The sequence below is a fragment of the Macrobrachium rosenbergii genome, chromosome 50, assembly GCF_040412425.1.
Source record: "Macrobrachium rosenbergii isolate ZJJX-2024 chromosome 50, ASM4041242v1, whole genome shotgun sequence".
In the NCBI taxonomy this organism is placed as follows: Eukaryota; Metazoa; Arthropoda; class Malacostraca; order Decapoda; family Palaemonidae; genus Macrobrachium; species Macrobrachium rosenbergii.
The window spans coordinates 19,349,097-19,376,834 of NC_089790.1; the positions used below are offsets into that span (position 1 = coordinate 19,349,097).

The window sequence follows — 27,738 nt, forward strand, 5'->3', positions numbered from 1 at the left end:
CCTGCGCTGTATCTGATTACTGGCACTGCCCATGTGTTTATGGCTTTCGTCATGTTTCCAGCATTGAGTTTTGACTTATGTATCGCCATAAGTCTCTTCATACAGTATATTCTTTCCTGATCGTGTCCTTCATCTCATGGTGTTTTATATCCTCTCCTGTTATTCCTAGATATTTGTATCCTGTCTCATCTATGTGTTTGATGCTATTCCCATCTGGTAATTTTATCCCTTCAGTCCACGTTACTTTGCCTTTTTGTATGTTGACCAAGGCGCATTTTTCTATTCCAAACTCCATCCTGATGTCCCCAGATACAATTCTTACAGCCTGGATTAGGGTGTCTATATCCTTGATGCTCTTACCATACAGCTTGATGTCGTCCATAAACACCAGATGGTTAATTTTGTTGCCTCCTTTCTTGAGTTGGTACCCATCATCCATCTGCTGCAGTACTTTTGTCTTGGGAATCATGGCTACTACGAAAAGTAGTGATGATAGTGAGTCGCCTTGAAAGACCCCTCTCCTGATGTTAACCTCCGCTAGTCTTAACCCAGAGCTTGTAAGTACTGTATTCCAGTTGCGTATTGTATTTTTTAGGAAGCTGATGGTGTTTTCCTCTACCCCATATATTTTCAGGCATTCTATTAGCCATGTGTGTGGTATCATATCGAAGGCTTTCTTGTAGTCAATCCATGCCATGCATATTATTATTATTATTATTATTATTATTATTATTATTATTATTATTATTATTATTATTATTATTATTATTATTATTATTATTATTATAAACCTATTCATATGGAACAAGCTTCCAATGAATGTGGTGTTCATTAGCAAGAAGTAAGAGGAGGTAAAGGGAAATACATAAAGAAGAGATCCCACTTACTAAAAAAGGAAAAATAAACCAATAAATAGATCAAAATTTATTAAAATGCAAGGAGAGTAGTATTAGGGTAGCAATGCATGCATCTTTGCTTGAACTTCTGAAGTTCCAGTTGCACAACTAAACTTGCATATGGATGAAAATATGATTATACATAACTTTGGTGTGATTTGTATTGCTGTGCAGACATGTAAGTGAAACTATTTCTGAATGATTTTGTCAATTTGAAATCAAAGCTTTAAGAAGAATGTTAGGAGTCAGATGAAAGGATAGAGTTAGAAATTATATAATAAGGGAAACTGTGGAAGTTCCATATGTAGATGAGATCATGATGAAACGGAGGTGGAGGTGGCTTAGAGAGGTCTGTCACACAGCCTCTGGGTGAACAGTATGAGACAAGAGTCAGTAGTGTTCTATGTACACCAGAAGAGTTGGAAGACCCAGACCTACATGGATGAAAAATATGAGAAAGGAAGCAGGAGATGGGTGGAGGTTTGTAGATGATAAAGACATAAGTGGAAAATTTTACAGAGACTCTTTGCATCATATAGTGTTGAAGATGATGTTGTGTGTCATTTTGATTGTATTTGTATATTTACTTTTGCTTTTCCCTCTACTTTTCCTACCTTTTTAATTCATATTTATTGCTTCTTATACTTTCTGTGAAAAACATGCAAGCAAAGTATAATATTTGTAATAGTGGTGGTTTGCATACTTAATAGTTGTTTTAAACTATATACCAGGTCCAAAGTCCAGGTATACATACATCAGTTATAGCTTGTGTGTTTTGTGTTTTTTGTGTGTACAATATATTTTATTCCTCTTGCTTTATTAGATTTTATTAGATAGTCGCCTTCTCCTGTGCATTCTGAATGTTTTGCAAGTTTTGAGTGTGTGTGTTTTATAAGTCATGGCTTCTGCTGATGAAGTTAAGATGAGATGAAGGAAACAACAGCAACATTTGTTGTACTAGAGCTGAGTTTTAATAGGTCATGATAACATTATTCTCTGTAAATCATATTACTGTATTATAATCTTCACCCTTTTCCTCTTGCAGAATTTGATGTTGATTTGGTGTGGATATTTAACACTACAATCCTGAGGGAAAGGGTCCTTGATGATAAAACTGTCTCAATCGGGGATGAAACCTGTAACAGCAGTACAAGTCCTTGTTATCACTCCGCCTTTTCCAGTGATGTCAAGCATGTCCCTCTCTGTACTCAAGCAAAGAATCATGCAAAAGGTCCCAAGGACACTGTAGAAGTCTGTGAAGACCAAAAGCCTGACACTCCTGGAGGTGACGTACCTCATTTTATTGTTTTGTATAGTTTTGTTAATTACTTTGTTTGAAATCATCTCAGGAGCACTTCATATTCCTCTGACATGCCTGCCTCCATCCTCATCCTAGGTCTAGTTTCATCATATATCATCACTTGATGAAGCTGCCTTTCCTGTAACCTCTCTCTTTGTAATGTTCAACTAATTAGCCATCTGATAATTTGGCAAATAGAATTTCCAGATCCACATAAATATGATGCAGCTTTTGAACTTTTGTATGTTTCTTGTCTTTTAATGGCCTCAGTGTTTGATCTTTGTACCAAGTAACAGTTGTTCATTTTCACAGTCTTCCTAGGCATTTTTTGAGAATCTTTCTCCATACCTTCATACTTTTTTTGTTTTGTAGTGCACACCTCATAATTTCACTTTTGGCGTACCTTTTTTTACCCATTTCTTAATGATGATACTAATAATAATTACAATAGTTTCTTGTAAAGGTAATATCCTTGAAATGGAACTGTACTTACACTGGTTAATTTTTATATTTTTTCAACATTTCCTCCTGCACTGTATTCCCTACTTTTTTTCTACTTTATTTCATTCTTGTTAATAATCCAGAGTCAAGTTTTTCTGCTCCCTTCCAGCAGATTGCTTGTTATTCCCTATGGTTTTGGAATTTGAGTATTTTTTTCTGTTTAGGGTCTCTCTTAGCCACTCCAGAGACCAAATTTTTTATGGGTCGTCATACCCTGCAGTTCATATCTGTCCCCTTCATTGTCGGAAGAATGCAAATTTCTAGAATTTTCATGTTATATTTACTCTCTTTAGGATCTCTTTTATGTAAATGTTTCTTCTGGTCTGGTTGTCAGAGTATCTCCCGTCATTTGTGTTTTTTTTTTTTTTTGGTGGGAGGTGGGGTTTGGGGGTTGCTAGCAACCTTTGGTATTGGGCATGGGTAGTTGTTTTGTCATTACATATCGAGATAGTAAACTATCAGGCAAGCACTTGACTATGGTCCCAGTACTTTAATATGATGAATTCCAGTTACCTTTGGCTAAGCATTTTGTTTGCGCCATTTTCTCTTGTTTATAAGCTTCAATCATAGTGGTAATTTATGCATTCCTAAGATTCCCTGTATGCTAAGACTTTTATTTTCAAGAATCATTTCTCTGAGAATGCTCTCTTTGAAAGATTAGCACAGATCATGAGATGCAGAAGTGAAAGGGAAACTTTGAAGAAAAATGGTACAGTAGTCCCCTTTGTCATTCACTCTCTGAAAAAGCCCTCCATTCCTTGCTTCAAAAGTAAGGTCACCAGTTCCAGTGTCAGTCCATTCATTGTGGGAAAAATAGTTTCTTATTTGTGGAATTCATACTTCAGAATTTGTGTGCCTTGTTGAAATGCCATGTATTCAAGGTAGTTTCCAAGCAAGAGCACGAGTCAGCTAGTGAGGGGATCAGTACTGTAGTTCCTGGGGTACCCCTGTCAGTGGTGTGCTCATCACCGTAATATCTAAGTCAGTTCTCTGATGTGACCCTACAGTTCATGGTGCTGGTTGTCAGTTTGGATCTGTGGTGTGGTTGTCTCGGAAAATTTGGTCTCCAGAGAGTGTAAATTTACCAAAAAGCTCCTTTCATGGAGGACGAACAACATACTATGCCAAAATTTTATTGTTCTTGCACTCTAAATTTGCATTTTCATGTACAGTATCGGTAATATTACTTTGGACACAGTATTATCTTACAATTATTTGCTGGAGGATTATCATTTTCATGAAATTTCTAAAAGGTTATTGCCTTTTCACTAAATGTTGTGGGATTTGGCTGGGATTTCACACTATATTGTACTTTTGCAACAGCAGTAGAAAACTCCCAAAAATAAAGGAACCAAAAGGATAAAAGACTGGGTAAACCTTCATTTCCATATGGTTAATTTTCAAGATCTGACAATATGATGGATGGCAAAAAGTATTTTGCTTGTCACAGCTAATAGTAAAAATTCATGAAAATAATTGTTAGAAAATATATAGTATAAGAATGAAGAAAAGTTTTAAATTACAGTGTTACAAAAATATGTTAAGTAAACATAAAACAATTAAAATACACTATGAAGATTGAAAACCTGAACATCAACAAGAAAAGAGAATCTTCAATTCAGCAGGAACATCACTGAAATCCAACAGTTTATGTTAATTACAGGAAAGTTTCAGGAGGTATCCATTTCAGGCATCTGCATCCCACTTTTACTTTTGTTTAATGCAGATAGAACTCATGTAGCTTTATTATTTAAAATCTTGAGATTTTATAATGCACTGTTTTTATTTTTACGTAGGAATGGCTGCCATCTGTCTCAGTTAAATGACTTTGCATTTTGAAATTTTACAGCACATTATACAGATGTTCTCCTATTGCACCACTTTTACCTTTGAGATAGGATTGTTATCTATATTGTATGGAGTTGTATGTATACTTGTACTTGAAATGAGAAGAATAGTCCAAAACTTAGTCCATCATCAAGAGGGCTCTTCAGTCTTTTGTCGTACAAAAAAGTGTGCCTTTTCTGTGAGGCTCTTTATAATTCATGTTTTGCTTCAAATTTTTTATATAAGTAAATTTCGTGTTCATGGTTGTGTCAGTTTTACTAATTGCATCCAACTTTTTTTGGTAACAGGTTTAACTGTAAACAATTTGCAACTGCAAGATGACAAAGATGGTACTGGAAGTATTACATTATCAGCTGCTTGCATTGAGACCAGTGATCATGTAGGATTGGCGCTTTTTTCCAAAGAGAAACTTCTAAATGGAGCAGAGATTGATTGCATTAAAAACAATGATAGTACTTGCTGTCATAGTAATGCTGTACCCCTTACAAATTCATCACAGGCTCTAGATTTGGTGGTGGTTTGCACAAGTGGAGGGAATGTAACTGAATCTGGACATAAAAATGTTGAGCGTAAGTACACCATTGTAATTTTTTTTTGTTTTTATTTTTTTGCTGTTTAGTAGTTATTTGTTGTAACATAAAACCCCTCAGTTATGGGGGCCTATCTGTGTGGAAAGCATTCCAAAAAACACACCATACAGTGATAAAGAATAAGACAAATAACAAAAAGGCTGTCAGTTGTATTTTTCCAGCAGAAGTGAAACCCAGGAAGTTTTTGAGAGGCATGCTGGTTATTGCCAGCTGGCAGGAGTTGGTCCTTGGTATCTCAAGTAAGTTTATGATATATGTGCGAGCAAGAATCCTGAGGACATATCTAAAGCTAAAGAATAGTTGCTTTGCTAAGCAGAGCCCAGTATTTAACAGTTTGGGACCTCAAGAACATGATCAGACTTTTGAGGCACTTGGAAGATTGGCCAGTGGTCAGGATGTTTGCACGAAAGTGATTAATTCTCCACCAACATCAACCTTGAAGTCCATATGATTAATCGCTTCCTTGACTTTTTATGGCCGTCTCCACTTGCCGTCTCCTCTTTAACATCAGCTTGTTTGCATCCAGTTGTAACTAAACAAACACTTTGTGTCCCACCTTGAACTGATGATCCCTGGTCCCAGGAAGACAATCCAGGTGAGTCGAACTGCCAGTCAGTTCAGAAAATTACCTAGAATCCTCCCTCCAATAGTAAGGCTCCATATGTAAAGACCTAGGGTTTGTATTCGTGTAAGAACAAATGGCAAATTTTTAATTAATTTGTGTTTTTCCTAACATACAAACCTGCAGTCTTTACATATAAGGCCCACCTCTTACCACCCATCATTCTTTACCTGAGGCAAAAGGTAAACTGAAGAGATTGAATGCATACCGGTTGGGTGGGAGGTACTTCTGCCCTACCATAGGTAAGTATAGGTAACTGTTACCATAACTGCCTTGCAAAAGTTTAACGGCTGGACTTTCCAGCTGTGCCCAAAGTTATCCATATGTAAAGACCTCAGGTTTGTATGTTAGGAAAAATACAAATTAATTAGAAATTTGTCATTTTAAAGCAATTTAATGAGACCATCCAATACCATTTTACAATACTTGTAGGGCTTTCATCTGAAATGAATACAAGGAGAATGTATCCAGAGATGCTTTAGCTTATATGTTTTGAGGGAAGAAAGAGAAGCTTAAAGAAAAGAGAAGCTCAAGATAACCTTGTTTTATTTACTGGTGTATGAACAGAAAGGTGATTTTACTTTTCAGTTTACTGGAATAACAATTTTTTTTACAGATTTGAAATTCAGTGTCAGTAAACTAGATGGAAAGTCAATGGCGGTGCACTGGACAGCAGCAAATGCTGATGAGTATGTTGCTACTCTTGAAGCTTCTGGTATGCTTGGAAAGGCTGAAGAGCGGTCCTCAGAAGTTCACTGTGATAGTGAGGATTCCTGTTATTCCACCTTTTTTGATCTTGATCTAACAGTGAGTTATCAGCTCTCAGTCCACAAGGAAGGAGATAATTCATCTTCTACGGGAACAAATATTGAGCCACTGGATACAAGTAAGAAATGTTGAATGATTAAAAACAGCAAAATTATTGAAAACTAGAATTTGAATACTTTAGTTGGATTTTTAAATTGAGTTCTGTGAATATAAATTTGTGATGATCAGGATGCAGATAACATCATTTAGGTGATAGTGATGACTTTCATCATTGTCACCTCCAGTTGTATTAGATGCAAAGGGTCTCTGTGAAATTTTAGTGGGTTGAACTACTGTACTTGTATATTTCCATATCAAATGCACTTTTTTTTTCTTTTGCTGGATTGAACCTTTATACTTCGCTTATATAGTGTTCTCATTTTAGTGTGTTGAACTGTTAAATTTCTCATGTACTGTGTGTGAATTTTTGTGGGTTGAACTATTATACATCTTATTACAGTGTTCTGACTTAGTGGGTTGAGCCTTTATTCTCCTTATATGCTCTAATTTTAGTTGGTTGAACCTTTATATTTCTCATACATAAAGTTTTAGTTTAGTGGGTTGAACCTTTATACTTTTGCTTTACAATGTTCTGTTTTCAATAAGTTGAACCTTTATTCTTCTCAGATCTATGTTCAAATTTAGTGGGTTGAGCTGTTATATTTCCCATATAGTACAATGTTCTTGTTTAGTTAGCTGAATGTATGTAATGTAATGTACTTCTGATATACAGTTATCATTTTAATTGGTAGAATCTTGCTACTTTCATACACAAATGCAGTGTTCTAATTTATAATGGGATATGTTATACATTTCTCATTTGTGATAGTTTTTGTCACTTAACCCTGTTCACTTCTCCAGAGTTCATAGGGCTGTTGCAACACTTTCATCAACTTTGTGGTGTATATCATTGTCATGTTTGTTTCATCAGGAAATGAATAGTTCAATATCAGGCAAGAAAATGCTCTCTTTCTTATCCCTCAGATGCCTTAGCTTTGTGTCAGATTCACAGAGATTTTACAGCTACTGTAATAATTTCTTCACGCTCATGTATCAAATCATTAAACTAACATTTTTCATCAAACAGAAAGCTGTAAAATTGAAGTTGGACAATGGTGAATATGGCAAAGGGTTTTACGTCAGTCATATTTCTATTGGTGCATTTGTTCAACATAACTGACATGACAAACTTGTGCAACAGGTGTTGGATTGCTATTACAGTGATCATAGACGTGAGAATGTTGGATTCTTTGTGTCATCAGATGAATGTCTGACTACATGAATGTGCTGTTAGGACTAATTTTAGTTTACTCTGTTCTCAAATTATCATGAGCTTTGTGAGTAAAAGAAATTGTTGTTCTGGTAGAGTTTTTTCTCTTTTGTCATCAGTTAAAGATCACCACTTAAAGTTCTATTCTTTATTTTAACATTTTTTTGCGGTTTCCCGAAAATCTCAAGTTTCATAATGTTTTGCATTTCATATTGACAATTCATTTTGGTTGCTGTGTGAGGCAGCCGTGGCATCAGACAGTCAATATAATTTTCACTAAATTGAGATTGAAGAGAAGGTTTGCATCTTCAAGAAACAAAATTTATTTATTTTTCATAGTCAGGTTGATATATCAGTGCAGTATAACTTTATTTATCTTATTCTTCACATTTTTCTTAAGACTAAGAAAAGATTTACATTCTTTGATAGCAGGTATAGGAATGATAAGATCTGCAAAAGTAATCAGTTGAAATTTATGTAATGTAATCAGTATTTTGTAATATTTCAGGCCCAGAACCAAGTCATATGTACATTACCAAAGTCAGCCGAGTAAGTGACACCAGTACAAAAGTTTCCTTGGACAAAAAATGTGAAGATGTGAATATAGTGGTAAATGTACCTGAGGGAAACAACATGTTAACTGTATCTGGAGAAGGGACAGTAACTGACTACACTTATAAAATATTCAAGTTCTCCCATGATGTTCCTATATTCGACAAGAAAAATGCTATTTTCGCAGTGTTGGATAAAGAAAAGGAACAATTGCCTTCTACAGGAACTGCAATTCTTACTTTGGCAGGTAAGTATGAAAGTGTATTTTTTGTATATTTTACATACTTCTTTTAGTAATCCGTATGTAATTTGACATTAAACCCTTTATTCTCGGTAAACCATCCTCATCTAGACCATACAGTTAGGAACTAGACAGGTTACTGGTCAGGGAAAGACATGCCAATTACAGCAAGCCCATGAGTAGTCATGGACACTATAAGATCCATTCAATGAGCATAAACAGTTCACAATACAAGGATCAAGAAGAAATGTCAGGAAAAAAAAGACAAGCAGTCAAATTGGGTCAGACACTGATTTGTATCAGCAGAAACCAGATTAAATCCTAGTGAGTATGATCTGGATATGAATTTATGTGAAAAGGAAAAGGTTTGGGTACAGTTTGAATGGGTACAGTTTGAAAACTGTGTGTAATGGTTGGGCATGAGCCCCTCAGTTTGAGACATAGTCATCTCTGCCAAAAACTCACTAACTCGGCAGAAAGGAAACTTGTGACTCTTACCTCCGTTGCTTTATTCCTTTCTCAGTCTCAACTACAGAGATTCTAACAGCTCAGTGGTCTGGTTAAACTAAGGTATACTTACTTACAGAGATTCAAAAATGGCTTGGGGAGCAACAGGTCCCACAGTTCTCTTTTTAAGTATCTCAATTCATTCAAAAATTCACAAAAATGGTACAGAGAAAATACACAATTAAATTGAAACCTTAAATCACAGTTTCAACATTAAAAATGGCAATAAACTACAAAAATAAAAGGTATAAACACGACAAGGCACGGGGTGGGCCTAAAGGCACAGAGGATGGGGGAGAAGTATGCATCCTCAGATAAAAGGGGAAACTCAACATTTGTTTTACAACACAAATACAATTTTCAAGGATTACACTTTACAATTGTCATGTAAGAAAATATTTAACAATTATCCAATAAAGGGTTCCCTCGAAAGGGTAGATTTTAAGAACAATTCAAAATGATTTAATGTAAATACAAAACTGGGAGCATTCTCTTGGATGGTACAACGTAAACACAAGAACAGTAGCATTCTCATTGGACAAAAAAGACATTTACCATCCTCCCTACCATAGGAGTGTGCCAACACTTCTATAGGAGTGTGCCAACACTTCTATCATCATAGGAATTAGTTAGTTACAAATGATTTGTTTAACCAGACCTCTGAACCCTTTTAGGGTTCTTCTCGCACTGGAATTCATTTTACAAGTCAAGTTTAACAGGTGCCTTGATAGACCTCCCCCTTCGGGTTTTACCTACATTAGACTCAGGGGATGATTCAACAGAGTCCACATGATCCTCTACAATCAGACTGTCCTTTATTTCATCAGGGGAATTACAAACCTCTTCCGCACTGACATCTGATATTTCCAAATTATACACGTTTTGCACAGGTCTAGTTTTAAATCCACATTTAGTTTTAAGCTCAACGCTTCTCACTACTCCATCTTTACCAGGGTACAACTCAGTAATAACTCCAAGGGGCCACATCAACCATGGCATTCTTTCTTTTACTATTACAACCGAACCCTTCTTTAAATTACAATTTGTTTTGAACCCCTTTACCATGCAAGGCAGTTTTCTAAGATACTCTGATTACCAGATTCTCCAAAATTTCTTTAACTGACTCAGATGCGCAGCCTCTCTCACACTCAAATTCTTTGAGGATATACCTGAGGCAGGCTCATCTGCCAGTTCTAACTGAATCCCTGCTGAACTACCAATAAGGAAATGAGATGGGGTAAGGGGATTAGCAGCATCAGGTTCTTCACCTACAAATGTCAAGGGTCTAGAATTAATACAAGCCTCCACCTCCTGGAGTGATGTGTCTAATTCACTCGTAGACAATGTCTTAGTGCCCAACATCCTTCTCAATGCAACCTTTACTGATTTAATGGTGCATTAAGTACAATAAACTTCCACTGGGGTGGCAAAGGGCCATAATGTTGCTTCAACAGGTTGGAGGCACCCACAAAGGATTTAGCATTGTCCCAGTAGAATACTGAAGGGACACCAAATCTAGCCGAGAACCGTCGAATTGCCAAATTGCAGTCAGCAACTGAAAGGGGCTCAGTAAGCTCGAGGTGGACTGCTCGAACAACAGCACAGGTAAAAAGAAGAATATACAACTTCTTGGAAGGAAAATCAAAACAAAACAAGGGACCAGCAAAAGCTAGACCAGTAACAGTGGCAGGAGGGGACAATTTAACTCTTAACTCAGGAAGGGGAGCCACAGGCTGAGAACAGGCCATGGCTTCACATTGACGACAAGCAACACATTCTCTGCAAACCCTCTCTGCAATCTGACGAAGACAAATGATTCAGTAATTATTTTGTAAAGTGAAAACAAGTGTAACACAAGCATGTTTAAGTAACCTATACTGGAAACGAACCAGCAACAAAGCAATATGAGTACCAGGGAATGATAAGGTGCCTACTCTCAAAACTCAATTCAGCACTCTCTGAGCGCCCCTTTATTCTCAGTAAACCATCCTCATCTAGATAAGGATCGAGTTTGACCAAGGAGGACCCCTTTGGGAGGGGCCGAGACCTTGTCAAAGCAGTCACTTCTCTTGCAAAGTCCTCTTTTTGAGCAAAGTAAAGCAGTGTTACCTTGGCTTTCTTGAATTCCCCATAAGTCAAGGGACCACCAGCTTTAAGGTAGGAACCTCTGCAATTACCAAGAAATCTTAACACCCAACCTGCAACACTGAGTGCCTTCGGAAAGGAGCTCCATCAAGAGAATTCAAACAAAGGCTGATCAGGCTCAACTTGCAACACAAACAGTGTCAGTTTCACATTGTTCTTTTCTCGTGTCTTCCTGAAGTGGGAGAGGTGATGTGCAAAGACAAGAAGGACCCACTAACCAAAGATCAGACTGTGTGAGTTGCTCCGCATAAACACCTCTAGATATCAGATCCACAGGGTTGTCCTTACCAGGACAATGTTGCCAATAAAAAGGAGTGGTCAATCCTTGAATTTCCACAACTCTGTTAGCTAGAAAGGTTTTCCATCAGTTTGGTTCTTCCTTAATCCAGTCTAGGGCAACCATGGAATCAGTCCAGCCCTGGACCAGCTGCAGTGTGGACTTCACAAATACAATAAGCCTAGTACACAATAGGGCACCAAGTAATTCTAGCCTAGGGAGGGAAACTTTCTTCTGATCCCAATGCCATAGCCAGCCTCGAGAGTAAATTTGACCATAAATTTGATCTTGTAGTCAACACTGTATCAAAATTAGGTGAGCACATAAGGTCCTGATGGACGAAGTTCACAGGTTTAAACAAAAATGTCAGTGTCAGTGCCAGTGGAGGAGGTGACTGTTTGTCCCGCTGACTCTCTTGGACAAAGGTCACTGTCACACTCCCCTGAACCTGGGAGTTGACATATTGAAGGTCCAAGGGAGGTCAGCGGGGTTTTTGCCCATGAGCAGTCGGCCCCTCATCCGATTCTGTGATGCTTAGTTCCGACAGCTGTTGGAAAGGCATCGCTGTAAATGCCTACCAGTTGTTGTTGGATTCTGATCTCTCCAGTCTGGGGAAGAGACGTATGTGACGTTTTCTGGGCGAGTCTCCCATTTCTCCCAGGCGCTCTAGAGACCCTGCTCATAGTCTGCAACCAGGTTGCAGTAAGTGGCACAGCCCAACTCATTATTCTCCCGATCGCTCCCATGCTGAATGTCAGTTGTTGATTCCTAAGTGTTCTTCCAGCAAACCCTCATCTTATGGATGTCCACATGAGCATTCAGTGTATTCGCCAGAGTGTCTTCCAGTCTCCGAATGCCAGTCTCGGACTCCCAAGCACCCGTCTTGGACTCCAGAGCACCTGTCTTGTTCTCCAAAGTGCCTGTCTCGTAGCGCTCGGCATTATCCGGGCTCCTAATGCCAATGGAACATGCGGCACCAACCGAGCACTCAGTGCCAACCGAGTGCCCATATTCTTCTGCTTTGCCTGCTTTAGTGTCAGAGAATTTGTCTTTTGCACACATTAAGAAACAGTTGGATGATGTGCATGGCTTGCTGCACAAGGTGCCAACCTTGCTTAAGCCTTCTCAAGAGGCTTCTTTGTCTCCAGTGTCTTCTGAAGAGGAAGAGATTGTCCAGGAGCCCACTCCTGCTGCATATGCCTCATTGATGAAGTATTTTTTAGTGTCTTTTCCCTCGCATTTCCAACCAGCTGCTCCGGTTTCGCCCACCTCTACCTTTCTGATGAGGAATCAGACAGACTCTAGCTCTTGCCTATTGAAGATGGTTCTCTCTTCCTCAGGTAGGAAGGCTCTTAAGGAAGTAGAGGATGGGTTGTCTGTTAAGAGGGAGCAAGGAAAGGCCGCTTTTGCTTTTCCTCCAGCAAGATTGATAGCTAGGAGATACCTCTCCTATTCTACAGGAGAAGCTCCATCCTTGGGAGGTGCTGCCTCTTCCCAAGGTGACTCATCAGGATTAATCAACTCGGCGAGATGTTCAGCTTTTTCTTCAGCTAAGGTATTCTTCGCCTCATTGGAATTTGACCACTTAGTGAAACACCTATTTAAGGTTCTCGAGGTGTTCAGTTTTCTGGACTGGACGATAGGAGTGCTAGCTAGAAAGATTGAAGAACATGGTGTGCTGGCGACGGACTTGTCTTCTGACTGGCTAGGTGCCTTATCCTGCGCAGATAAGGCAGTAAGGGATGGCTCCTCTGAACTGGCAGCTCTTTTTGCTATGGGAGTCCTCAAGAAGAGGGAACTGTGGTGCTCCTTCACCACAAAAGGAATTACATCTGTCCAGAAGTCTGCTCTTCTGTACTCCCCTTTGGACAGACATTTCTTGTTCCCACAGTTGGCAGTTAAGGAGATATCCACCAACTTAGAGAAGAATTCCATGCAAGGTCGTCTAGCCCAGTAAGCAAAGCACCCTAAGGAGTATTCTGCTTCTGTTCCATCCAAGTCGGTATCTCCTCTACAGCAGCAGCCCTTTCAAGGAGGCAAACAGGGCTTCTCTAGACCCCTTCTAAGGTGCGATTTTCAGCAAGGTCCGTCACAAGGACTTCCAACAAACCCTCTTTCAGAAAGTGGCTTTCCCATCCTTTGTGGGCCTGTAGGGGCCAGACTCACTCTCTTTTGGAAGAGGTGGAGTGCCAAAGGCATGGAACCTTGGACAATCAAGGTTTTAAAAGAGGGTTACTGTACTCTGTTCCATTCAAAGAGTACCCTCCTCTCATAACTTCGTCAATCACATTGACAGCATACTCAGAGGGCTCCGAGAGGTTTGTAGCTCTCAGGGAGGAAGTGTCAGCTCTTCTAAGGATGAAAGCCATAGAAGTAGTGGAGGATCGTTCTTCAAAAGGTTTTTACAACTGACTGTTTGTTGTCATCAAGTCATCGGGGGGCGTTGAGACCTGTCCTCGACATCAGTGCTTTGAACTTCTACATTCAAAAGACAAAGTTCAAGATGGAGACAAATCAGTCAGTGTTATCCTCCATCCAGCAGGGGGACTGGATGATAACACTAGATATGCAAGACGCATATTTCTACATTCCAGTCCATCTGGAGCTCAGGAAATACCTGAGATATGTTTTCAGAGGCAGAGTGTTCCAGTTTCGAGCGCTTTGCTTCGGTCTTTCCACTGCACCTCAGGTATTCACGCAAGTCCTATCCCCTCTGTTGAAATGGTTTCACCTGATATATATAAACATTTGTCTACACCTGGAAGACTGGCTCCTCCCCTCCCTGTCACAGGAACAATGCACAAAGGATCTACAAGTAACCCTTCTCCTTGCCAAAGAACTTGGACTTTTGATAAATCAATAGAAATCTCAACTAGTCCCTACTCAGGAGATTCTCTGTTTAGGGATGAAGATCAACTCTCTGAGTTTTTGGGTTTTTCCCTCCCCAAGAGGATATAGTCCTGCCTAAGATCAGTGCAAGATCTCCTTTCTATTCCCAGTTTGCTCTGCAAATCGGTGGTTGAGTCTGCTGGGAACCCTCTCATCTATCTAACAGTTTGTGAGGCTAGGAAGACTTCACATGAGGCCCCTCCAGTTTTTCATAAGGGCAAGCTGGAACAGAAGGGAGCAACCAGACACAGTGACGTTTCCAATTACGTCAGAGATAAAGGAGGATCTCTGGTGGTGGATGCCCAGAGACACTGTCAGAGGGAAAGTCTCTTCATATTCTGAGCCCCGACCTATCCTTTTATGCAGACGCCTCGGACCAAGGTTGGGGAGCACTTTTGGGACCCTAGAAGCTTCCAGCGCATGGTCCCTGGAGCAAAGGAAGTTGCACGTTAACGTCGTGGAATTGTTGGCCACCCATTTAGGCTTGAAGCGCTATGTGGAAGTAGTCGCAGACAGAGCCATGGTCATTCATTCGGACAACACCACAGCTCTCTCGTACTTCAAGAAGCAGGGTGGAACTGCTCATTCGACCGGACCAGAATCAGGTCAGGATAATCACAAGATTTATCCAAGGGAGGATGAATGTCCGGGCAGATGAACTAAGTCGACGAGGGCAAGTCCTCTCGACAGAGTGGACTCTGAATTCAACAGTCTGTGACAATCTCTGGAAGTTGTTGGGCAGACCAACAGTGGATCTGTTTGCCACTTCGAGGAATTACCGCCTTCCTCTATTTTGCTCGCCAGTTCCGGACCCCACAAGCGTGGGCGACAGATGCCATACTGGTAAACTGGTCGAATCTGGACCTTTACGCCTTTCCCCCTTTCAACATGGTGAGAGCAGTGATCAACAAGTTCCAGGCTCACAACAACGTGTCAGTGACACTGATGGCTCCCTTCTGGCTACTCAAGGAATGGTTCCCGGACATTCTGAGACTTATTGTGGACTTTCTAAGGTTACTTCCTCAGAGTCACAGCTTTTCAAACAGCCCCACCTCTGGAAATTTCATCAGTCTAATTGCTTTAGCTCTGACAGGATTCAGACTGTCCGGAGACTTGTCAGAGCGAACAGGTTTTCAAAGCAAGCTGCAGAAGCTGTTACCAGATGCAGATGGCAGTCTATCTGCAGAGTCTGCCAGGCCAAGTGGTCCATCTTCCTCAAGTGGTGCAGCGACAATAATGCCTCGTCTGCTAAGACCAATGTAGCTCAAATAGCGGATTTCCTTCTTTTCTTAAGAAACAGTAAGAAGCTCTCTTCGTCGACTATTAGAGGCTACTGATCGATGTTGGGGTCGGTTTTTAAGCATAGGGGAGTAGAATTAGGTTCTAGTCAAGACTTTAGTAATCTAAGGTCTTTCAAGGCTACTAAGCAGCCACGAGATGCCTCTATTTCGTGGAACTTAGATGTGGTGCTGAAATGGTTAACGGGCCTTACTTATGAACCTCTCCATTCCATTTCTCTTAAGAATTTAACAAAGAAAACTTTTTCTAGTAGCCTTGCCATGGCTAAACGAGCGAGTGAGCTGCAGGCAATTGACAAACGTATTGGTTTTTTGCAAGGAGATGCTGTCTGCTCTTTCTTGCTTGGCTTCCTAGCTAAGAACGAGTCTCCATCTAATCCCTGACCACACTCATTCTCCATTAAGATTCTTATGGACGTTCTAGGACCAGAAGAGGAGGAGAGAGTTCTGTGTCCAGTAAGGGCTCTGAGGTATTATTTGGACAAGACAAAGAAGATCAGAGGACCTACCAGTAACCTGGTGTTCTGTGAGAAACCTGGCTAAACCCATGTCAGAGAATGCATTGTCATTCTTTCTTAGAAGCCTTATTTTAGAGCCACACTCTCAAATACAGGAAGATGGTCTGCCTTCTGTTAAGGTGAGGGCGCACGAGATTAGGGCGGCGCCCACGTCCAACTCATTTAAACATAATATGTCAGCTTTAGCTATCCTCCAGTCGACATACTGGAAGTGCAACTCCATTTTTGCCTCGCACTACTTGAAAGAAATAGAGACGACGTTTGAGAATTGCAGTACCTTAGGTCTGTTATCGGTGGCTGGCTTGGTGTTGGGGGAAGAAGCATAGGAAGCACCCCTTTCTGTCCATAACTTCTTTGCCTTGAATTTTGGGTGTTGAGTTTTTTTGGGAAGCCAGGGGGTACAGTGCACCCGGAGTGACCACCAGTCTATGGAAGTGTTATGATGGTTTTTAATTTTCATGGTTTTCGGTGTAGGTAATGATTTTATTTGGTCTTTTTTGATTTGGTACTGTGCCCAGGGCAAGGGCAAATTTTTTCTTTGTTGTCTTTGAGTATTCGGAAAACTCCTTTACTTACAAGCTCCATCTTTAAAGTAGGGACTTATCTCGGCTACTCCACTAAGTCACTACTGGTCAAGATGAGCACCAACCAAAAAGTAGTAATCTCCTGCTGTGGCTTTCTTACCAGGCAAGGATACAACAAGTATTTTTACCAGTATTAACAGATTTCACGTTTCAGACTCATCTTCATATCTAAATGTTTTTGAAACAGAATATGTTCATTTATCCCACCTCCTATCAATGTGGGATTCAGCTATGTAATTACTTGGTAAGTTACATATATGAAAATGGTATTTTCATAATAATTTTAAGTTTCATATATACTGTACTTACCAAGTAATTACAGCTCAGAGCCCTCCCTCCTCCCCTCTGATGGACATTAAGCACAAAAGAAGTGATTTTCTCTGTTTCGTTGTACCTATCGTTCCCTGACAAGGGTGAGGTTGGTACCTGCACTCAGAACAATTGAATCGCTACCATGAACTTCAAATTTTTAACTGCCGATATAGCTATGTAATTACTTGGTAAGGATATATGTAAAGGCTCGCGAAGGTGACCTTTGAAAAGTTGGGTCAGCTATTCGCAGGGTCCATTTTCACTATACGCAGCAAATAGGAAAATGCTGAAACATTCGCATACCACAAGGGTCGAAGAAACCACCTTGGTGACAAGACATGGGCTGGCAAATGCGTTTTCAGCAAAGAACGTTCTAGAAGCTGAACCAGTTACAAAATCCGGTTTTGAAGGATGCATGTCGATAGTGACGCCTTGAAATACAGAGGCGTGTGTTGCCGAACTTTGACCTCGAATGATGTCATACAAAAGTACATTCTTTCGTGCGTTACATAATGAATATAATGGGAGGAACCGTTGTTCGAATCGGGACTTGTGAGATCCGATTCATGTGTGTCTGAAGATGTGAGTGATTTTTCACATGGAGACTGTCCCAGAGGACTTGTGGAGTATTTCTGTTCCACTCCATTCCTATTCCTTTTTCCTCTCTCCCTCCTACAAGGATGAGAGTGGTATGACATTTGAGATGACCTGTTTTAATTGATTGACCTGTTGATGTTTTGACAGATGAGTTATTTTCTGTAATTGGGGGTTTATGATTTTGGAACCTTATTTCCTTAGAAGATTTTCTGATAGTTATGTGAAACATTGGATTTCATTCTTCGTAATTTTTAAGAAGTTATTTTTCGTTGATTTTGTCAATAAAGGGTTTTAGTTTTGTACTTAGTATCTCATTCCAGTAGTCCTCAGATTTTAGTTAGGGAAAGATATAACTTATGATATCGGCTCACGTTACACATTGTCTCGGGATAAGCGAGATCAAACCTCTGTTCATAAAACAGAGACTTAAATCAAGTATAGGCTCAGAAATGGCCTTTACAGTTTTTGGTGGCAGCGTAAAAGGTAGCGTATAAGGTAGTTAGGGCAGTTAGAAGGTGTTAAATAATTAGGCATGTATACGTTTCCGAAGAGACATAAATTAGTGTTGGCATCTCAGGATAGGATTTTGTGGGAGTCAGCAGTTACTGGGGGCGAGCTGCGAGCGTCTCTCTCGCTAGCTAGTGTTTCGTGAAGAGTGTTTTGGGTAGGGGGTAAAAACAGTGATATTGTGCAATAATTGCGGTATTAAGACCGCTATGCGTGTGTTAAGACACGTGAAGACGCGCGAGTGTTTTTTGTTTCTCTCTCTTCGCTTGATGGAAAGTCGCGCGCTGCTAACGTAAGTGTTGTGATGTTATCTTTTTCTTTTTTTTAGTTGTGTTAATGTGAAATTGTCCTTTTCGTTGTGTTGTAACTGGTGATAGGGACAACTGTGTGTTTTTTGTCGTTGAGTTTTGACTGATGTTTCGGTTGCAACGGTTGTGTTACCACGGTGACATAGTAATTGCGTCACGAGTTTGGGCAGAGCGTTGTGCTTGCTTTGCCATGCCTAGTGAAGCGCTGAGCGTATTATTTTATGTTTTTTTTTTTTTTTATAGCAATCTGCGGTACGTGTCGGCGTGTATTATGTAAGGGTGATATTTGGTTGTTGGGTTATTTCTGGGAACTTTAATATTTGGGTAGTATCCTACGTGATATTTATGAGTTGCAGGGTGCAAAACAGTTTTTGCACAAGTGTGAATGCACTTCTTGGTTTTTGTAGTCACACACGTATGTGCATGTGGGTATGTGTGTGTGAGTATGTGGGCAGAGCGCTTGCCTTTGCTTGAGTGACACTTTCCGTTTGGACAAAGGGAAGTGTTGATCCAGCAGTTTTTGACATTGAGAGATTTTGATGCAAACCTCAAATACATTGAAGGTAAGCATAATGTGGTTGCAGATGCATTGAGCAGATATTTTCCAGTTGAGGATGAGGGAGTACATACCGAATCCTGTGTGGGAGACGAGAGTAGACATTTGGTGTCTATGTCTCGGATACTAGTAGTTCTGAGATATTTCATGTAGGGGACAAACACGTTCCTATAGTGCATACTTCGGGGAGAAATAGTGAGTCGGCAGTCTCGGAAGAGATTGTTATTCGTGATGTTGAGGGAAACGCTGTGTGTTATGTTACTGGTGAAAATGTCACTTGGGACATACCCTTGCTCGAAGAGAAGCAAGATGAAGATAAATTATTATCAGATGCATTCCTGGGTTGTATTGTTGTTATGGTAATGGGTAGTTACAGGTCATTTTTTTTCCTTTTGGGTGTTAATGGGTTGTAAATGGGCATGACTTGTAGTTTGTTGTAATTCAGGAGGACGTTACTCCGTAGAGTTTTACGAATTTTTAATAGTTCGGGTTCATTGTGATTTCTGATGTAAGCTGCAGTACTTAGTGTAAATTGTGTGCAGAATGCCGTAGAGTTTTGTAGATATATGAATTTGAGTTTTTGTTTTTTTTATATGGATCGCAACTGCGGTTAGGGATTTCATCGTTCGCACTTGGCGATAGAAGTGGGTTACTTTGAGTTAATGGTTTGTTTTCATATGATTTTGGGAATTGTGACATGGGCTAATTTCATACGAGATTTGACCCGTGTGTTATTGTGTTATTATGTTATTATGTTATGATGTTTTGTCGTCTGACGCAATATCTTTGAATATAGAGTTACAGAATAAGGGTTTGTTGTTTAGGATTTTGTTTTGGGGAGGTATTTAGTATATCGGACCGAACGGGTCTGATCTTTTTCGGGTTGGGATATGTCAGTTAGGATTTCGGAGAAGTTTAGGAAGGTTTTGATAGGGATATCGAATTCGAGTATTTGGGTTTTTTCAGTTCTCTTTTAAAATTAAGGGAGCTGTACCATGAGTAATTGTAGTTGTTAGGATCATAGGAGCGATTGCCATTAGGCCTAAGTCAATTGCTATGGTGTTGAGAATTAGTCAGGTATTGCGAAATATTCGCTAACCGGAGTAGAACCTTGATGTCTTTTACGAGATATGATACCTTTCAGATGTTTAGGATTGCCTTTCATTGTTCAGTGTATGGATAGGATTCTTGAGTACTTTTTTCTGTTGGATAGAATTTTTATGAATAATTCTTTAGAGTTAGTGTACTTGATAGTGAGTTGACTGTGGAAATTCCGGGTACCAACTTGGAATTGTTTCACAATGAGAACATATGACCTTTGTACTAGTTGTCTTATTTGGTTCAGTAATAATATGGTATAGGGAATAGGCGAGTTACTTTTTGATATGACTGTCAATATGACCGACTCGCGGAAAATACCACTTCCTCGAAATGGAGAGGTTGGAATAGCTTCACCGTCCTCAACATATGAGAAAGCTGTCAACGTTACTTCTGCACTTTGGAGAGATGTCGGGCAGGATGTCTTCATGTTGCCGTACTTTCGAGGAGACGTTGGGTTGGCGCAAAAAGGATTTGCGAGCCATTCATTTTCGTCAGATCGCTGGGAGACGCAAGAATACATTCAGCTTGGTCTGGTGCAGTCGCAAGCCTTTCATCTTGGTTGGATCACCGTTGGCGTGCGCAGTCGCAGGCCTTTCAGCGTGAGGCAGTACCAGGAGTGAAATCGTCTAGATTAATGCGTTTCTTGAATGAACTGGTTGTGCTATAATATCTGTGTTATAAGATATAAGTTTTGCACCTAGACATTTTGAGGTGGGGTCCACCTCAGGTGCGTGGACCGAGCAATCTGTAAAGGCTCGCGAAGGTGACCTTTGAAAAGTTGGGTCAGCTATTCGCAGGGTCCATTTTCACTATACGCAGCAAATAGGAAAATGCTGAAACATTCGCATACCACAAGGGTCGAAGAAACCACCTTGGTGACAAGACACGGGCTGGCAAATGCGTTTTCAGCAAAGAACGTTCTAGAAGCTGAACCAGTTACAAAATCCGGTTTTGAAGGATGCATGTCGATAGTGACGCCTTGAAATACAGAGGCGTGTGTTGCCGAACTTTGACCTCGAATGATGTCATACAAAAGTACGTTCGTTCGTGTGTTACATAATGAATATAATGGGAGGAACCGTTGTTCGAATCGGGACTTGTGAGATCCGATTCATGTGATTTTTCACATGGAGACTGTCCCAGAGGACTTGTGGAGTATTTCTGTTCCACTCCATTCCTATTCCTTTTTCCTCTCTCCCTCCTACAAGGATGAGAGTGGTATGACATTTGAGATGACCTGTTTTAATTGATTGACCTGTTGATGTTTTGACAGATGAGTTATTTTCTGTAATTGGGGTTTATGATTTTGGAACCTTATTTCCTTAGAAGATTTTCTGATAGTTATGTGAAACATTGGATTTCATTCTTCATAATTTTTAAGAAGTTATTTTTCGTTGATTTTGTCAATAAAGGGTTTTAGTTTTGTACTTAGTATCTCATTCCAGTAGTCCTCAGATTTTAGTTAGGGAAAGATATAAATGATATCGGCTCACGTTACACAATGTCTCGGGATAAGCGAGATCAAACCTCTGTTCATAAAACAGAGACTTAAATCAAGTATAGGCTCAGAAATGGCCTTTACATATATGAAACTTAATTTTATCATTAAAATACCATTTTTGTGGGAATTAGGGTGAAACTGAAAAGGTGATTTTGATTTTGCCATTTTTGACATCTTTGAAGTAGTGTTCCTAAGAGTCATTGTAAGGGTTTCATGTTTTACACAGTCTGTTTGCACCTATGTTAAGTGTGGTCTAAGGTAATTAGCTCAGCTTAGATGGCCAAAACAGGACAAGGTACTGAGATCTTGAGTAGTTACTCACAGGAAGAACCAATTTTCACCTAGTGATTCAAAGGTATATAAAAGTATATCAAGTGATCAGTAATTACCTTGGGAGCTATGTTCCTTGCTCTTTGTTGTCACCTGAGGCGCTATTGTATTCTCCTTACAGTTAGATTAATGGTTGTTTTAATTTCTAAGTGCTTTGATTAAAAAAAAAAGACATTGCCAGCTTACCTTAGTTACAAGTCATACAGTATGCTGTGGAGTTTTAAACATTCCTTGACCAAAATAGTCTTGTCAGATTTAGCCTAAAGTAATCATTGAAACAATCATTGGTACTATAATCATTGCAAGTTAAACATAATGCTGATAGCTTGTTAATGCAAGATGAAAATTATAGTACAATTTGATAAAATGGCCATTGAAATTAATTTGGCATAGAATATTCTAAGGCTTTGATGTGCAGTACTATAAAGGAACAGCCAATTTATAGCTTTAAAGTGTCTTGGAATAGTTAAAAAGTGTAGAGTCTCAGAGATTTATTTGTATTGAAGGCTATGTTATATTTCATTCCTTGCTGGATAATTCAGTGTATTGGGAAGTGCTGCAGGTTAAGAAACCTGTGAGGCCCACAGAAGAGAAAAGACTGTCGTTACCAAACCTGTTTTCAAAAGCATTATTTAAAAGGTTTTTATGTGGATACCGCCTGAGTTATATACGAAGTAAGTTCTAAATTAAGTTAGTTTATTCTGTTCACGTCTTTTCTTGGTCAGATCTTGATGCCACAGTAGCATGGGTTGGAGCTGAAAGGGATACAAAAGGTGCCTCCCTTCGTGTTGATGTTGGTAGTCAGGGCAAAGTCCAGTTGGGTAACTTACTTTGTGGAAAGGAAAGCAGCCCCTGCTACTTTCTTGAAGTTGAACGAAGTGACCTTCCAGGAAACTTTGAACGCTGTGTTGAAAATGGAAATATATCGCAGTGTAATGAGGAAGTTACACCATTTACAGGTAAGCCAGTGTATTGGTTGTACTGTACATCTTAAGGAGCAAGAAAGAAACAGTGAGAAACCATTTTCAATGTTATCATACTTTCAGTGGAACCAGCTCAGCCTACCACATGATTAAGAATTGTTTATTATTGTTATTACATTTAATATTGCTTGGTTAAGACATAAAATAATAAAGATAAGAGTGGTTAATAGTATTATTATTTTTTTGCTATTGTTTTTCCTTAGCCATGGATGCAAAAGATGTTACCATTACTCTTGAAGGCAATGTGGTGGAAGTTGTGGCATCTCTGTCAGAATCTAATGCAAAGATTGAACTAAAAGTCTACGACCCAAGCGCCCCAAAAACAGTTTTCTCCGAGGGGAATGTCACATGTGAATATGTGGTGGGGGATGAGGGTTTGCTTACGTGCACACAGGCTGTGCAGTTACCAAATGGTCAAAGAGATTTAAAAGTTATTGTCACAGAAATCAGTATAAAAGGCATAGCTCTTAAGTCAAGTATCACGTACTTAACTGGTAAGTGTAACTGTCATACTGTATATTTATAAATTCTTGTGAGGATTGTTATGTGCTTGAACATAACTTTTCTATGATATTTACTGTATAGTATACCGGTATATTAAGTTATTTATTTCCCTTGTGTCTTATGTAGTTTTACTGACCATTGCAGCATCATTATGATTCAGATCAGGTTACTGTTATGTTGCTGAGTTTTAAAAAGAATAAGTGAGTGACATTATTTTGCACATTGAGACTGTAAAGGCACGTTTTTATTCAGAATATTTTTATTCAGAATCCTCCTTTTATTTTTACCGATTCTAAAATGCTGTTTTTAGAGGGTGAGAGGGGAATGGGTTGGTAGATAACTAAATAAAGGGGATGGTAGGAGATAGAAAAATGTGAGCCCTTGAAGTTGAGTGCCCTTTCTCTCACCAGTCAGATGATCAGATCCTCTCATTCTCAGAATATTGACCTTTAATTTTTTTCAGTGATCTTTACTTAAAGTTAAGATTTAACATCATCCTGTGATTCATCACTTATTTATTATTGATTGTCATTGTAACTATCAAAATATGTGGTTGTGAATTTTATCAAATAATAGTCCATTCTATATACACATTAGCTCATTGTATTAGGAGACTAATGGTGTGTGTGTGTGTGTGCACATGTTTTTTGTGTGCATGTAGTGAAGATATTTCCTCAGGGATGTGGGTGGAATGAGACATACAGTGAAGGAGATAGTGCAGTATTTTATATGCTGCTACAAGTATTGCCTGGTTTAGCTATTGAATTCTTTTAATTGTTTCACAGCAAACCTATCATTAAATTTTAATTAGCCTACAAAATTCAAAAAGTTGTGGGAGTTTGACACCACAAATTACTGGTTGTTATTTGTGGATTTCCTATTCATTGAAATAAAAAAAGGCTGTAACAGTTGGCCAGTTTTCATAAAGAAGAATTATTTTGTTTTAGGCAGGAATAGAATTAACTTGAATTGGGAAACACTGAGATTTGAGTGTGGATGTGTGATGTTTGTTTTTTATCAGTCATATGTTAGCCACTATTAGTGGCTCAGTAGCTATTTGTGCCACAAGATAGAGTAAGTTACTGTGGTTATTAATATCACTAATATCCATAATGATGTTTGATATTTTTTTTAGTTTGTTAGTAAAACAGTATTAATGCCTTTGTTACCTTATGTATTGTAGTTTGATGTTAATATAGATCCCTTTCTCTTCTTATATCTTTTCTCACTCCGAATTTCAGTGAAAGGAACGAAATTTAGCAGAAGCATTGTTACACAATCCCAAAAGAAATAATACTGCTGATGAAATTATTCTGGATTGTTTAATACTGTATTGGATTTGCTCTACTGTTGGATTCCCTCTGTTCATGTTTCTTCATCTGGTGTAATTACTCAACAAAAAAACAGATGTGACAATAAGCTTGTCTTCTGGTAGGAGCTTAGAGAGCCCATAAAGTATCTCTTCTCTTATTTCAGTTCCAGGTATAGAGAGCTGGGTGATTGTTGTTTCTGTCTTAGGTGCTCTCATTTTGGCGGCCACTGGATCATACTTCACTGTTATTTATGTGTAAGTAAAATTTTAAATGTTTTAGCAAAGCATTAAATATGAATTATTTTCATATTCATTTTTCAGAATCATAGTTACAGTTAATAAAAATTATAAAGAGTAAAAAATCTAGCATGTACTGTAGCTACGCAGATATATGTTAGGAACTGAAAAATCAACACTGGTTATTCAAGAGAAAGGATGTAGGGTATATCTGAAAAAATACACACTAAGGCAAATGGTATGGTACTGGTTTTAGGATAGGTTGTGTGCACCTTATACCCACCGACATGATGCAAGTTCTCTGAAGACTCAGAGACCTTGGGAAATGTGTATGACGCTTGATTAATATAGCTGTTACTGTGTTGGCAAAGACTCTTGATATCTTACTCCCCCCATAAGGAACTCGAAAGTTTCTTGCTACCAAAGAAGACTGGTTGGAGGTCCATAGAATCTTCCAGATCTTAAGGATTGCTGTTTTCCTGCTGAAATATTCAGGATTTTAATGGTACAAGCACCTTCCATAAATCCTCATAGTGTATCCCTACTGCAAGACCACAGCCACTGTCAGTGATCACAGCAGTGATGTCTTGGTCCAATACTGCCACTAAACTCTCAGTGTAGCAGTTGCAGGGCTGATCATAGTAGTACTTGCTTGTTGAGAGCACAGCCCATATTGAAGCATTTATAATGCCTGTAGGGTTGTTTTCTGTTTTAAAAAAAAAAGCCTGTTTATAATTGGTCCAGGTTGTTGTTATGAGCCTGCCTCCAGATAATAGAAAGACAGTGCTGCAGAGAACCTTTGTGTATAAGCGCATGGCTACTGCTTATGAAAAATTGTTTGAGAGTGCAAACAGTCTGCTTGCCCATTGATAATGTTCATCCAGTCTGATGGCACCACTTCGACGCTGAACCTGTTCTCTGGTTGCAAGAAATCAATACCTGATAGCACAATACCATGAGTGATCCAATTGTCTCTGCTGGTAGCAAGGAAATTTAAAGCATGGCCACTAACTCAAATAAAGCCTCAAATGAAGATCTTGAAAATTAGAATGATGTTTCAGTTATGACAGCATCTCCTACTGGGACTTGATATGTTACTAAGTACTGTATACCTATGTTAATATTTTGAACGCTTCACTTGGGCAAGAAATTCCAGATGTATATAAGAAGTCATTGATTGATGATCATCATTGTGTTTGGATAAAACTTTGTTGGCCACTGATGCTGCACTTAATATACAGTACTTCTATTTTATCTCCAGAGATAAAAAAAAATTGCTACCCTTGCTTGATCTGTTCGTCAACGCTTAGACTGTTCCATTGTGATCCTTCTAGATAACTATATCTGACTTGGTTATGACTTTAAAAGTCATACTGATTGACACCTTTAAACTGGAGTGTGTGGCTGCTGGATGTGGGCATGTGGTCGTTTCTGCAAGATAATGTTTGTCATCTCTTTTCATACGAGATTATGGCCACATTTCCACCAGCCACAAGCACCCAGAAAATTGCAACATGTCACAACTCTAGCTGACCAACCAATGTATTTTAAAGAAATCCAGGGCAACCAGAGGAAAGTCAGCTATGTCCGCTTTTGATGGTCATCATGGTTGCCCACTTATGAAAATTATCTGGAATTGCACCTCCCCATGATTCCTCTTTTCCTCTGATGAGCTTGAATTGGACTGGACCAGCTAGGAAAGGCCTGACTAAACAAAATGTAGATGAAAATGATTAGATGATCTGGTCGTGGGACCAGCCAGTGTTAGTCCTTGGGGGTATCTATTCCAGTTAATCAAATGTGTCGTACATGGACTTGCCAACTCTACTTTTCCCACCAACCATTCTTGAGGAGTCTTGATATGGGCTCCATAAGTGCCTGCCCAGCAGCCTAGACAAGTTAAGTTAGCTCTAATCAGTAAACCACCAGTGTTGCAATCCTGTGATCATTACAGTTCCTCTGGTAACCTGCCCTGGACTTATGTAGGCCTGCCTCAGTAGGACAGCTCCATTAACATGGGAGGCAGGTCTAGCCCAGAATCCTTACCAGTAAATGCTATGTCTGCTGCCAAAGATGAATTGTTGCTATCTGAACTATGACTGGTGCCAATCTCATAGGAGACTTTAATGACTGGTATAGTGAATTTATACTAGAAAACTTTTCAGGTGACCTTGGACTCTAGCCTGATCTCTTAAATCCGGCTTCGTTGTAGAGGGTTCCCCACCAAAACAGGGAGTACTAGCATCTGTAGAGACGTTAGTCAGAGAAGGAGACCTTCCTCTAAAATTATAGCAGTTTAGCGTACAGACCCTGGGTATGTTGTAAGCATGGTCAGGCCTGCTGCAATAACAACAGAAAGATTGCAACAACAAAAATCCCACTCTGTCAATTTAGAAATTATGTCAGTGTGAAGTAAATTTTATGTGCAAACTGACAATATTAGAGGGGATAAAAATTATTGCAGATTTGGCACCCATAGGTTATAGCAACATGTATAAATTGTAAGAATTCCGAGCCTGAAATCCCTGTAGGGGGTTAGTGCCATCAGTGCACCTCATGCAGTGCACTGTAGGCATTATTTAAGATTCTTTTCTGTGTCCCTTCGGCCCCTAGCTGCAATCCCTTTCATTCCTTTTACTGTACCT

General features: G+C 39.3%; 1 protein-coding gene across 1 annotated transcript in view; it reads left to right on the plus strand.

Moving 5' to 3' along the window:
• LOC136832713 (uncharacterized) overlaps nucleotides 1–27,738 on the plus strand; it is an 81,709-nt gene that overhangs the window by 47,846 nt on the left and 6,125 nt on the right. The window contains exons 16-22 of the mRNA XM_067094168.1: nucleotides 1,942–2,181; nucleotides 4,833–5,114; nucleotides 6,374–6,643; nucleotides 8,343–8,633; nucleotides 22,783–23,016; nucleotides 23,244–23,534; nucleotides 25,021–25,111. Coding sequence (XP_066950269.1) covers nucleotides 1,942–2,181; nucleotides 4,833–5,114; nucleotides 6,374–6,643; nucleotides 8,343–8,633; nucleotides 22,783–23,016; nucleotides 23,244–23,534; nucleotides 25,021–25,111 — 1,699 coding nt within the window. The remainder of the gene's footprint in view (nucleotides 1–1,941; nucleotides 2,182–4,832; nucleotides 5,115–6,373; nucleotides 6,644–8,342; nucleotides 8,634–22,782; nucleotides 23,017–23,243; nucleotides 23,535–25,020; nucleotides 25,112–27,738) is intronic.